At 39.4% G+C, this 14,010-nt stretch overlaps 1 protein-coding gene across 4 annotated transcripts in view; it reads right to left on the bottom strand.

The window, feature by feature from the left end:
• The window catches only part of LOC146457728 (uncharacterized), a 39,663-nt gene extending 25,963 nt beyond the window's left edge, over window positions 1-13,700 (bottom strand). Inside the window, exons 1-2 of one of the 4 annotated variants that reach the window (XM_085091640.1) lie at window positions 13,549-13,700; window positions 685-786 (exon numbers count right to left, since the gene is read on the bottom strand). In XM_085091640.1, coding sequence (XP_084947766.1) covers window positions 685-786; window positions 13,549-13,657 — 211 coding nt within the window. In that variant the 5' untranslated portion in view covers window positions 13,658-13,700. Of the gene's footprint in view, window positions 1-684; window positions 787-944; window positions 1,147-7,630; window positions 7,835-13,548 lie in introns of those variants that run through there. The other 3 variants (XM_085091643.1, XM_085091641.1, XM_085091642.1) reach the window with 3 other exon arrangements.
• Window positions 13,701-14,010: the final 310 nt, after the last annotated feature.

Raw genomic sequence — 14,010 nt, 5'->3', positions numbered from 1 at the left:
CACGCGTGTGTGTACAGTGGTACGCATCTGCTCGTTATATGACTGATAAAAGCTCGCCTCCTGAAGACCTCGTTAAGAGCAGAAAATTTAAAAACATCACCTCATTTTAAGAGAAACAGAGGGTTTGCGAGAGAGGGTCGCAATCTTCGGCCACGAAAAACAGATCTGTTCTGCTAGCTGTGCATTTTATGAACTTGTTCAATAAATTCGACCAATCCTTTGTTCAATTTTCTTCCAGTCACTAATCAGGCCAAACTGGACACAGATGAATAACTTTGATCAATATTTAAATTTGCTTACACCTTTCAAGATTACGTGACATGGATCTCGAATCACTTCAAACCGGAATTTTTCTATTCACAGAGAAGACGATCTTTTTTTCAGATTTACTTAACAGTGACCTTTGATAGTGCCGACAGTAGTCTGTTTTTGCCTTGGGCGTTTTCTAAATTTTTTATCAATTAAACATCCGCTGTACACTAAAATGAGAATAGGCAGGAGGCTCGAGAATTGAGCCACAACAATAAGTATCATAAACTGCAACGCGTGAAATAAACCAAAATAAATTCTAAATGATGGCATTAAAGCTTTGTGCTAAGGATTCAGTGATACGTGTGCAAGAGAAATTCTTGACCGGTAAAAGCGTTGAACGTGGACTTCCGATTCATAACAAGGCTAACTCACCGTCTTTAACGTCCTTCGTCGGGGGATATTTCTGTTTTTCTCTGCCAGAAAACGAGCGGGCTCTTTTAACCTTGACTCCACCGAACAGCTTTCCTTTGAGTCCTAGAAGAGATTAACTTAGGTGAGTATGACACAAGGCAAAAACACACCGCTCAGCTGAAAACAGAGAGAAACACAGCGCTATGACACCACTGTTTTCGCGACAATTAACAAGCTCCAACCGAGGAAATGGTGTAGGAACAGTGAGCATCTGTTTTTACCTGAGCTCATGATCGCTGCTTTGAGCTCCAGAGCAGAGTTGTTATCGTACTGGCGTAAACTAAGCGCATCAATTACGAAATTCAATTAGCGCAGAGAAGCATCACGCGCGCAAAAAGAATGAAGGAAAACTCGAACACGCAATGCGCATTACGCGATCGGTGAACATTTTACAGACTGACTGACATTTAACGATTTCAAAACAATTCCGACACGCTTCGACAGGATTTGAAGAAAGACATCAGCAGAATATCCAAGCTGATTGGTGGAGAGATTGTTCGACGAGACTACGGAAACATTTGTGACAGCTTTGACGAGGACTGTAATTGAGCGCTACAAACATTTCATCACGAGCAGAGATCAGTGTCCCTCGCATTTACGGTTGGCTTTCTTGATAGCTGCGATCGAGAAACATTTCCAGATACAAGAGTTAAGGCCTTTACTCGGATAGGATTTTCGTCCAATCCTTGAAAAAGAAAATCAATCAACGTCGTTTGTCTTTTGAGTAGATTAGATAATAATCTCAGCTTCCTAAGTTTGGTTGCCAAGATCACTTATAAAAGCAGAATTGGGGTCAAAACATAAGCTAAAGTAGTTTTGATGGATGAACACAATTTGGCATCCATAAAAATAGTACCTGTGTCACACAAACAAACATTCTCTGGTTGGCTCGCTCCCTTTAAAAGTTTGTGTCTTGTTGTCTAAAAGCGCGTTCTGGATTACAGCTCTTGCAGTGGATAAAAATTTGCTTTTTGACATTGAAAACGCATTTTTCAACAACACCTGAAGTGAAAAATGTTTGGCTAAAAAGAGCGACATTTTGACCTATGTGGACTGTGATCTCTCACAGGAAACATTTAAGAAGGTCTTAAATTTCTAGGCGTCGCCTATTTATTAACTCAAAACCAGCCCTTGATCAACTGTTCAAATCAAAAAGAGTCGACAAATATCGTTAATTGCGATGAATCGAGCAGTGCGTACATAAAGCGCGCAAAGAAAACATTTCACTTGTCAAGAGGTTAATCTTTCTGCTTGAAAATACATTAATCCACTCTATGCTAATAAGCCTAGGTAAGTTCTGGCCTGATGCACTTGTCATATGAGCTGTCCGATTGGGCAGTTTATAATTGAGGTTTTCGAAAGCTACAATAAACACTCTCTTTCTTTCTTTTGTCATTTAATTGCACAGAGGAATGTTTAGACTATCTTTTCTTTGACGTGTAGAGAATAAAAGTAGCAACGAAAACTAAAAGGAATTGAAATCGTATCAGTGTGAAAGTTGATGCATTACACCCTCTGAGTTTTGGAATACAGGTCGCTGATTTAAACCAGTGTTTGGGCAAAAAAAGAAAAAAACCAAAAACACAAACACAGATAATTGGATTTGGATTTTATTTCTCTTTTTGCCTCCAGCCACAGCAGTTATTAAAAATTCGATTTATCTTAATTAACGGAACATTATAATTAGCAAACCAAAATTAGAAAGCAATTTTTCCCGGTATCTGTTCTGTTGTATATCAGTCAAAACGTAATAAAAATGGGGTTTTTTTTTTCACTTTCATGTTAAAACTGGTCTTCACATAGGCAAGGGAGGACTCCCTTTAAAGTGTTTCTTTTTATCAGTTTTGAAAATTGAGAAAAATCCCTGTTCGCTGTACTGCCGCGTAGTCTCCCACGCAGCAGTTCTTGTTGTCGTCACGAAACGCTCGTTGCGTGACGACACTGAGAACGACTACGCGATTCACAGGACAAACTGAAGCAACTTAATGCTAGTCTACGCTCCTGTCGGGGATCAAAGCGAAATAAAGGTAAGCATAATGGCAAGCGCGGTAAATTACGCAAAACAGAGGCAAGGGTGGGAAAACATTGAAAAACATGCAACTAGTGTATTAAAACATGCAGTAACTGCGGGTGGCAGGCGCGGAAAAAACCCGAGCCGAGCGCGGGAAAACATAAGCTACCAGACGACAAGCGCGTGAAAATTGAAAATACGCAACCAGCGGGAAGTGGCGGTCATGATAAAGGCTGATTATCATGATTATTATTAGATCTTGTTATGCCTGCAACTGATCGGCTGAAAGAAGACGTGAACTGAACATCCGGTAAGAACTGCAAAAGGAATCATTCCAAAAAAAATGCTTACATTCCACATCGAACTGCAAGAAGGGCAAAGTTTCTTTCTGATAACCCAAAAGCCTGTCAACACAGTTGGTTTTAATAATTTTGCTCGTATTTTTCGATGTTGACCCGAGATCACTACGTTTGAATAGACGCAAAAGCGCGGATGGCTCTGCGTTGAAAAAAGACGGCCATTTTCAAATGGACCTTTTGAAAAAATGCCCCGAAAAATGTAGAGTTCACAACAGGGTTGAACGTTACAGGTTCTGTTAATGTCATGTCAGTAAAAATCAGTACAGAATTTAAGTGCGAGTATTCAGCACAACTATGAGTCTAACATAGTTCCTAATAACCTTCCTTTTAACACTCCATTATGAAACTTCTTTGCCATATAAAGACGTTCATCAGTTCGCAAGCTGCAAGAACAGGGTAATGACATAAATCATTCCTCGACTATAAAACTTTTACACACCTACGCGAAATATGAGATCTGCATACACATGTGGAAAGTTGTCGAAAGCTAGCTATTGTCGTTCATGATCAGGCCGTTCTCACCGAATACTTGCTGATTGCTGCTTTTCTCAGTTATTAGGCTTTGCAAGAATTTTTAAACAATTGTGGGCTGGGTTTGAAAACGCGCGAGGTGTGGTCCCCTAAAGCGAGTATTCTTCCTTCGGTTTGGACACCAACTTCACAAAAGCCCATGGCCTACATGCCAAAGTGAAGGTAGCTAAGCTGAATTAATTAAAACAGGCAGAGATTTTATTTATTATCGTACAAAAGCAAGGGGGAAGCAAAACGAAAATAACTATATTATCATTACTGAACAGTTAATCTCACTCTCCCGCTACAAGCACTGTAAGCATCCCACACTGCCGAAGCTAAACCTACTTTTCTGTAGAATGAGCTAGTTGGGGTATTCTTAAACTTTTGAATGCAGAGTGCCATACGACGCACAAATAAACTGTTCAGAAAACGTTTCATTATTATTCGTTTTCGGATCTCTTGAAGTAGAGATGTACGTGCCAGACGTCACTTTACTAACGTGCAAATAAACCAAACTAACCGCACGACTGACACTACAAAATTGCCCTTTGCCGTGGTGTCAGCTCTAACGGTATTCCTACTCTTCCTTGGATGGGATGTTAGTCCATCACAGAATACACTTCTCGCGGGAGACTACTTCGCGTTCCTCGCGCGTTTCGCTCGCTTTGCTAACCCTAATGAACAAAGAAGCATTACTACTCCCCCCTGGATGGCATGCTAGTCCATCAGATGATACTCAGCATGAAGTGGGATTCAAGTCCATCACAGGATATCCATCAAGCTTGAGTGTAACCAACGGAAATAACTCAATTTTCATTCACGAACACAGTCAAAAGAATTTTAGGTCTGACCAAATAGAGGCGACAGTAAACAACTACGTGTATGTATTCCTTGGTCACGTGATACAAACGTGCCTAAAAGCATGGCAAAGAAGATATGCTCCGTTGGCACAACTGAAAGGTTATCAAGCAAATCTATTTCCTTGTTTATGCTGGCTTGCCGGTAATGAACTTTCAACGAAATATCACTCATTGGACGTCTGAAAGAGATACCAAATCAAACACTCAAAAACGCGTAGTAATTTGAACAAAAAAGAGGAGAAGTAAGAAAATCCTACTTTTTGCAGCTTATTTCAGATGCAAGAGGAAGCAAAATTAATGTGTTGTTTGCAAGACTTACAATCTTCAATGCAAAGACTGCAAAGACAAGTACTTAAACATCCAAACTGGCATAAGAATGGCAAATGGTTACGATAACAAATACTGGATATCATCAATACTGGGTATATCGGTATCGTAAAATGCCAAATATCGTAAATATCGTACTCGTATCGGATCGATTTGAAAAAACTGGTATCGGCCCACCATAAATGGTTCCTACTTTTCATCATTGAGCAGTTTCGATTCAGTGAACAATAAAATGGCCAAACATCCAAGATCAAGAAAACTATCAAAATTGTCAAAACAAGGCGAAGCACGGTAAACTGGTGCTTTGTGTACGGGAAAAATGAAACCAATGGCATGCAACACGACTGAGAAAACGTGCAAGAGCGAATGTTAACCGCGGGAAAATATGCAAACTTTGCATCTTAATGGACACTTAAACTGAGTTAAATGAAACAACTACAGCGATTTCCTGCGATTTCAATTGTAACGTTATACCCACAACAGGCACGAAAAATAAGCCAGAATAAGGATTAGCTCTCTCACGATGGACTAACGTTCGAAACGTCCGCACTCGAATCTCTGTTGATAAACCAAACAAACGAAAAATAAGAAATCGGAACATCAATATCATGTTGTTATAGCGACTTAGCAGACACAAAACACTGGAGTCTCAGATTAACTAATTGTGGGAAAAGTGGTTTCCTTACCCAAGTCTTATTCTGGTGTTTTCGTCGAGATCCCCCTTCCCTCGTATCACCTTGAATGAAATTAAATCTGTGACAATAGTTCCACACGCACTTTATCGTATTACCGTAAAAGTAAAGCAAAAGCTGTCATGTACTATGTTTTTCTTCTTCAGTATTCTCGGTTTTCACTGTCACGCCATTGAAAAAAAAAATCGAAACCATTCCATGAATGAAGTCAAGAAATTGACATGGTATAAAGGATAAATAAATAAGGCATCTGTCCAAGTGTCAGGTCTGTGCGGCATTCTGTACTCGAGTTATTTGACAAAATGTTCCACATAAATTTATAGAGCTTAGTATGGAGACGCCATGTTTGTGTCCCTCTGAGGGGCACAAACATGGCGGCCGGAAATGCGAAAAAACATCTGGAGTTCACTTTTGCCAGAAAAGAGGTTTGTTTTCCCTTGTGAATTTTCGAATATTTAGATTAATATTTCTCCTCAAACTTAAATTGTTTAGAATATTGAAAAACACCTGAAGAGTCATTTTTAAGATACGGAAAAGCTCTGTCACGGCCGTCCTCCTTATGTCACGCACGATGGAAACTCAGAAATTGAAACCGTTCTATTTTCAAAAGGAAGCATGACATCGAGCTAAGAAATTGTGAACAGACATATTTTTAGGTAATGTTTCCTTGAATGAAGGTGAAAAATTTTGTAGGCCTCCCAGTTTTGAATTTTAGAATTTGGTGACGTCATGTGAAAACCGAGAATTTTAGTGTAGACAAATCGTGACTTTTCAAATTTGAGAGACTGTCTGGATGAACCCGTGTCATTATATGGGTAAGCAAATTACCCATTAGCGAATGAACTCTGCTCTTCAAATGAATAATTGCAATTAAGAACCGCCTAAGCAAAACAGGAAAGCACTTCAAGGCTGGCGAAACAATAGCTGGTCGGCTGGTTTGCGTGTGAAAACATTTTAAAGGAATTCCATTAGAAACAATAGCAAAGTACGATCAAGTCCATTTGGGCTGACTGACAAACGACGGGTAGTTGATTAGACAATGGTGTTTGCTAAATATGAACGCAACATAAAGGAGTTTTGAATGGAAGGCACGAAAATGATAAAAATGGCACTTTAAAATACCGTGAGTTTGGTCAGCTCCGACGGGCGAATATATTTGTTATTTCTGTATTTTGACTAAAAGTAAACTTCGCTTTCAAGAATTGCATCCGCTTGATTTGAGTGATGTAGCATATTATTTTCCAAAGTTGCCAGGATATGGAAACATACTTCAATGACAGCAAAGTTATTACTCAAAATACGGGTTTTTAGAGCCAAGTACTTAATAAATTAAAGTTTCCCACAGTTGTAAAGACAATGAAGGAAGCGTAGGTGTTAAAGTTCGCCGGTTGGAGTCACGTCCGCTTGGTTCCTTCTTGTTTACAATGACAGTTCTAACGTTGTGCTACACAATATACAGGAACCTTTTTAATCAACACTACCACATTCGCTCAAATTAAAGCACACAGGAAATAGGCTCTATATTTATAAAAAATAAAAACATTATGAACTGTAGCTGCATAAAAAAAGCTAGAGCGTTGACGCTTTGAGGCAAAGATATACAAGCTAAAGTCTTAAGAGAACCGAGCTTAGCTTCTCAGGTCTATGTTGCGTCGGTGTACTCTCGTTGTCTTTCACCTGGTGTGAGCTGCTTAACCTCCCAAACAAAGAAAACTCTGTCTAATCACAACCGGGGCGCCCTTTCTTGTGCTGTAAAATTATTTTGGTAAGCTGTCTTTTCTGAAACGTTAATTCAAATGAAGTTCACATTAAACGAAAATTCACCTGAATTCTCCGTTCACGCATTGGGTTACCGACAGTTACATACTAGTCTACTGACAAAAAAATGAAAACAAAACAACTCCATAAGACAATTGCCAAAACGAGCATCACCGCCATATCATTAAAATTTTGAGTACCTCAAAACTGACTTAAGATAGCGTTCCTTATCTCGCGCAACAACTATCCAGAATGGCTTTAACGCGTAACTAATCTAGCCTGCTTCTCGTAAAGAAAAAAAAACAATATGGCCCAACAAACATTCCCGAGACAAACTTTAAAAACTTCAAAGCATTTAGCATAGTTTGTGACGGAAACTCAACTCACCCCTCGTTGAATAAGATCTTTTAAACTGAAATTTCCAGCGCGGAGATGGCATCAGAGCGAAAAATTGCGACTCAGAAAATGAAAGTTGTTCGCTTTACTTCGCCACGAAACTTTCAATCATCTGCCGAAGATTTCTCAGCCAAAATATTTCTAGGAGGCTTGCAACACTAATGAGACTGCTGCCTCACAGTCATAAATCTTGTTAAACTGCTTGAATACGAAATGACACAGAAAACAAACAAACTGGGCGTGGGTGCCTGTGTTAGACAAGAACAATACAGAAAATTACCGGAAAATGCAAAGTAAAGATACCGTGAATCAAACCACAAATGGGAAGCGGGGCGGATTATTTTGTCAAGAGGAAATCGTCTGTGCACAACAAAAGAACTGCGTTGGGTCCAACAACAATTTTCCGGATGAGGTCGCCGGTTTGGAATCATTTCATCGATGTATTTTTTTTTTTAAGCACGACTGGTATCAAACTTGAAGGAAGAGGCCATTATAACTAGCCTTGATCTGTTTGCAAAAAGAAGAAAAACAGAAACAAAAACAAAAAAAGACTTCACCTGATTGCAGGTAATGTTTGACGCGACAACACGCATGACTGAGACACTCAGTTTTAACGAAAACTAAACTCTAGATGTCGCATGGATGATACTAACCTTTTAATGAACATAGATGAACTGTAATACCGAAATAACGTTTAATACTGTGAAAAAACAAAAATGAACTACAAATTAGCCAGAGAGGAACATGGATGGTCAAAACAGGACATGATTGGAGCGGATTAACAAAACTCGGCAGTTTTTATGTACTGATCATCTACGACGAGGTCAACTGGGAGCAGATCAGTGGGAGAGCCGACCAGTCCAATAAAATCACCTTTAGTGAGTTTTGGCCGGTTTACATGCGATCTTGTTATATTTTAAGTTTAACTTACTTAGCTCGGTTTCTTCTCTGAATTGAGTAAGAAGTTAATGAAAAAGGTCAAAACTCAGAGTAGTTGTCCACCAGCGGAAACGCAAATAGAAGTATTGGACGTCGAAACTGTGAGCGAGTGCTTCCCGGCACTGCAATTTTGAACAAAATCTTTCAAATTTCCACTGATAATTCTAATTTATCCAGACTTAATTCTACAGATGATTTTTAGAAGGAAAATGTTTGAATCTTCACCACTGAAAAAAGATGGAAACACTTCAGGTTGTCTTTACAGTAAAAAGAAATCAAAACAAATCAGAAGGCGTGTCTTCGCAAAGTTCTTTTCTAAATTTTAAAAGGCTTTAACTGGCTCACATGATCACATCCCCCTGAACCAAATCAAATGTCTCCGCGGTTTAGCGAACTATAATGCCTCGCTTATGGTTACTTGCACTGAAAATCTACTGAAACCCTTGAAGAAAAGAGCGAATCTAGTCTGAATAACAAGAAAAGCTTACAGATACAAACAAAGTATTCGAATATATCAATTAATTTTGAGAAAACTTGCAAATTCATGGAAAGAGCCGGCCGGTAAAACAAGCATATTCTACAACACTGACGAAACCTAGTAAAGTTTGCTCGTTTGAACAATTCCACAAAAAAACTATTCGCTAAAAGGCTGAGAGATCACGAGAAGATAACGAAGAAAAGCGGCAACTGGACTGGAAAATTCAGACAATTTGATTATATGCAATCTCGTTACTTACGTGTTATCAGGACACCCAGTGAGTTATCAACAAAGGGCCGCTTCAACCGGAAAAGGTGTGTTTAATATTATTCATAATATTCCTTGATTAAGTGGGCATAAAATACAACTGAACAATAACAAAAGACGATCCCAGATTTATTTTAAATACTTGGTGACTGAAGCAACCAAATATTTTTAGTTCCATACTAAACTGACAAATCTATTTTCAATATTTTTGACAGCGAAATTGGGTAATGAAAAGTATTGTCATCGCAAATCTTTCACGTCTGGGATTATTGTTAAGGAAGAGTTAATTAAACGGCGACATGCTTTTTTTGGTTGTCGATTTACCTATGTACACTACTGTTTTAAAATTCTCACACGTACCAAAACAAACCACGATAAACTAGGAAAATTCTTTTTTCTTTCTCTTTGTATCATTTGAATAGTTTCCGTATCCTTGTTCTTAGAAACCTTGAATTCTGGAGTTTGCATCTTCACAGACATCAGAGGTCAGAAGTTCCGCTGACTGCGAAATTGGTTTATCAAGCGAGGCCTTTCCGGGTATGATTAGATTAGTAATTTTCAGCAACGCTGTTTTCAGCCGATGTTCAAAGCATTTTACAATCCGGCTAAATTGTTTAATGCCCCTCTCCCCCCCCCCCACCCCCACCTCCCCCAACTGAATCACTTCCAAACTTGGATGTTTGTAATTGTTTGACTTGAAGAAAATAAGGTGGAGTCTGAAGTCAATATTACGCTTCTCAATCCTAAGAAGTTTCTGTAAAAATTCAGTGTGTACACTTTCTACTTCCTTCCTAGCCTGCGAGCTAGAGCAGACGCCTTTATCAATTCAGAGCTTTTCCGACAAGGAAACCAGATAGAATTCTGTGTCATATGACAATTCCAGCCGTCGAGCTATTGTCGACCGACCCTTAAAGACAACAAGTGGAGCTCGGTATTTCCACTGGAACATTTGCCGAAATTCTTCTTACTGGTAATTCAGTACTAGCTTTCAAAACTTTTTAGCTGTTCCACTGGTGGAAATTCTCGTACTTGATCGAATTTTCAAGTTAATGTGAACTTTTACAATGAAATATAAAGGCCGTTCTCAAGCTAAAAGACGGACTACCGCGGCTGACACAGGCAAGTCGTTATTTGGTCTCTTTTAGAATGAATTGGGACAGAATCGTAATGATTAGAAAGACTGGAATAAAAAAACAATAAAAACTTGTATTCCGAAAAGCGGAAGTGAATGCTTAGGATTTATTCGATTCAGAACGTATTCCGTAATAAGAATACATATAATAATTACCACAATTCCCTTGCAAGAGGTTTTTGGAGTAACGGGAATTCAAAATGAGTCTTGAATATCGTGTGAGGCAAATGGTTGCTTCTTCACCCTCCCAAATTTAACAAAAAACGAGAAATCTAGAGTGAATTCCGTTTATTCTGGTCCTAGAATACGGTCAATTGACCTCCACCTTATTCATTCTGTCCCAAATAGCGAAAGAGCCGGAATGGCATGGAGTGCCATTCCACAGGCGATTTCAGAATGAGAACAGCTGATTAAAAAAAGAACGCGCCAAACCGCGCCATTCTGGCTAAGTATTCTCATTCTGCAACGACGGGTTCTAAAAAAAAGGTGCCCAAATTGTGAAAACGGGACAAACGCGATTTTGGGCGTCGAATCAGTCCGTCGATTGTCATTCTGATTAAAGTGATTACAAAATCAGACGATTTTTAATGTCCATACCGTTTTCACACAAAGTGACTTTTCCGTCTGAATTAACCTAGTATTGTTTTAAAATGGACCTGAAGCAGTGTTTTAATCTTAAGCATGCAATGTTTTTTTGCTTACGATTGCATTTGACTTTAATTTTACTTCTACTATAAATAGTGTAGACTTTTTATTTATGCAGCGACACCCCGGGGGAGGTACTCCCTTATATGGGCTATACGGGGACGTGCCGCTGGATAGGGTATGGTTTTTGGCCCCTCTGTCCTGAACAGGGTATATAATATCAAGCGAGTTTGTCCCGGACCCGTCCTAGACAGGGTATGGTTGTAAGACTGTCGTCGAGTATTTGGCAATCCGAAATCAGAGACGTTAATAGTCTGCATTTATTTTAGGGAACAATGCTTCACGTCAATTGAGTTTCCACTTAAAATTCACCGCTGTTAACGCGAAATTTTGGGATTTTTCGCCATCACTTCTAGGAAATGTATTATTTTATCTGTTGTAATTGGTATTCGCGTTTCAATGCGTGGAACATCACGTCCGGTAAGTGACAGTGGGCCTTTAAATGTTATTACTATTGCCAATAAACACTTGTGTAACACAAGAGCTAGATGTTGTCCTCTGCCCTAAATAGGGTCTTAAAATTGAGGACATTGTCCTACACAGGGTAGGTATTTAAGGTTATTTTCGTCCTGAACAGGGTCAGGGTTTCAAACCCCCAGCGGCACCCCTACACCCAAACATGGGTCAAGTGCCCCCCCCCCCCCCCCCCCGGGAGCGACACATTACTGTCAGCATTCATCGACACTTTAATGAAGTATTTATTACCTGTTCTTCTAAACACGTTCGTCAGTGGCCGACTTGTCCGTGCAACACAACTTTTTTCGTCCAAACGTTGGCCGTCCCATAGCGGTCTTCAGACTAGTGTTGGAAACGGCCAGTGGTCTGAAAAGAATTACTTTTTCTTCTTCTCAGCCAGTAAAATTGAGCCAGTTATTTCGCAATGTTTCCTTGAAAAAGGCCTGGGTTAATTTTGTTTAAACCCGTTTGCGTTTTTCATAACTTCACAAATTGTGCGACATTCTTCTAACGAATCTCAGTAGAGTTTCAAGAGTTAATCTAGTGAAATTTAAACTCATACGTTTTTCTGTTATAGGATATTCATTGTAGCGCTTTTGTGAGGGACCTTTAAAGATTTATGCATTTTACGGATGAATGCAATAAATATTAAAGAGCCCTTGGCAGTGTATTGTATCACAGATTACAATAGTTTGCAAATTAGTTTAAGCATACCGCTTATGAGGGACTACTAACAAAATTCAGTGGCCATTCACAGAACGAAGGCAACCAGCCTCTAAAACTCTAGGACCTACACAGCGTCTGTTGCCAGAAACAAAAACACTCCGGCCTGATTCAGCAAACGTGGAAGGATTTTATGTTTACAAGGTTCAAAGGAACGTCACGTCGTGTTAAATTGAATATGCAATACACGACAAATCATTTGCATTTATAAACTTCAGAACAAACAGGAAAAAACTCAACAGAAAACTTCCGTCTTGCAAAACATCATAGAGACGTAGTTCATATAGTCAAAGAAGAAGTGTTTAAGTTATGCGTGAAACGACTTTAGAGTAAAATAAGAAAGAGATAAAAAAGAGCAAATACTAAATCGTTCCGCGTTAATCCTTCATTCCTGCAATGACCAAACATAATTAACACAAGCTTTGTTTGCCAGATACCCATTGGACTTCATTGTATAAAGTGAAGAAAAGTGCCCGCATGCCAGCACTAATTTAAAATCTACACACAAACAGCAAACGTCTTGAAGTGCTTTTTATGCCAAGAATTTCACGTACAATCACACGATCGTCAGTTACTAAAGTATCAAAACGACTTTGCAATTTTCTTTCGTGATTATCACATAGCAACTAAAAGTATTGATGTCGATGTTGAATATTAAACTTTCACCTACGAACAAGCCTAAGAACCAGAAAACGTTTGTTTGACAGCAATATTCATCAATTACGAGCGATGCAAATTCCTCTTCACGGCCTTCAACTCACAGTGCTATCCGCGGCGAGCTACAAACCAAAGCGTAGGCGTCTCATTTTGATGCCATTGCATATTCCATGTCATTTTAAAATTTACCTACCTTTATCAATAAAGGGAAAGTCACTTTGAAGGATAATCGATAATTTTTAAAGTATCCCATCAAAAAAATCCATTTGAATAGAAGCTTAAATTCTCGGCACACAATGACCGTGTGTCGACCAGATTCGAATTGAATTAACTGGACACATGGCTACATACCTTAACAGTTTAACCAATGCGAAGCAACTCGATAATTATAAATATAAGCTTTCTGACGGAAATATTTCATTATAGTTAGCCTGATCTCTAAAACGCATAACGAACCTTAAGTGCAAGGCACCGGCATCCATGTATGAAATAAAAATTTCCGCGATCCGCAGAACATGTTTACTCTAGTTAATTAGCACTATATAAACTCACCTTTGCTGAAGCTGTTCCTTCTCTTTGCCGGCGGGACACAAGTTTTTCTTGGCATGGTAAAATCGTCGTATGGTCGATCCCGACCACTCAGAGAATCAAAGCTGTTCATGTGTTTGAAATACCCGCCATGAAGGCCGCCATCTTTGTTACTAAAGATGCTTACCCAGAATGCCGAAGGTCAATGCGAAATATGACGTCACGCACCACCCAAATCGACGTCAGTTGGTCTGTTGTCGTCACATGCACAAACTTGCGAAGACTTTGTCTCTGTTTGACAGGGATTTCCCGCTTGAAGAAACATGTGCGCGCAGGTGCACTTCTAAGTAAGACGCTAATGTGGGGGATGGGCCTTATCTTTCCCGGCCCTACCCGAGTGGACTATGATTAGGTCGCACTACATACCAAGCAAAAGCTGATCCAAGTGCACCCCCCTCCCCCCGCTCTTCCGGGAAGCAAATGGTT

Source organism: Pavona decussata, unplaced genomic scaffold (assembly GCF_977016875.1).
Source record: "Pavona decussata unplaced genomic scaffold, jaPavDecu1.1 SCAFFOLD_238, whole genome shotgun sequence".
NCBI lineage: Eukaryota > Metazoa > Cnidaria > Anthozoa > Scleractinia > Agariciidae > Pavona > Pavona decussata.
The sequence above is the reverse complement of the archived record's forward strand: the minus strand, read 5'-3'. Positions and strand labels throughout refer to the sequence as shown.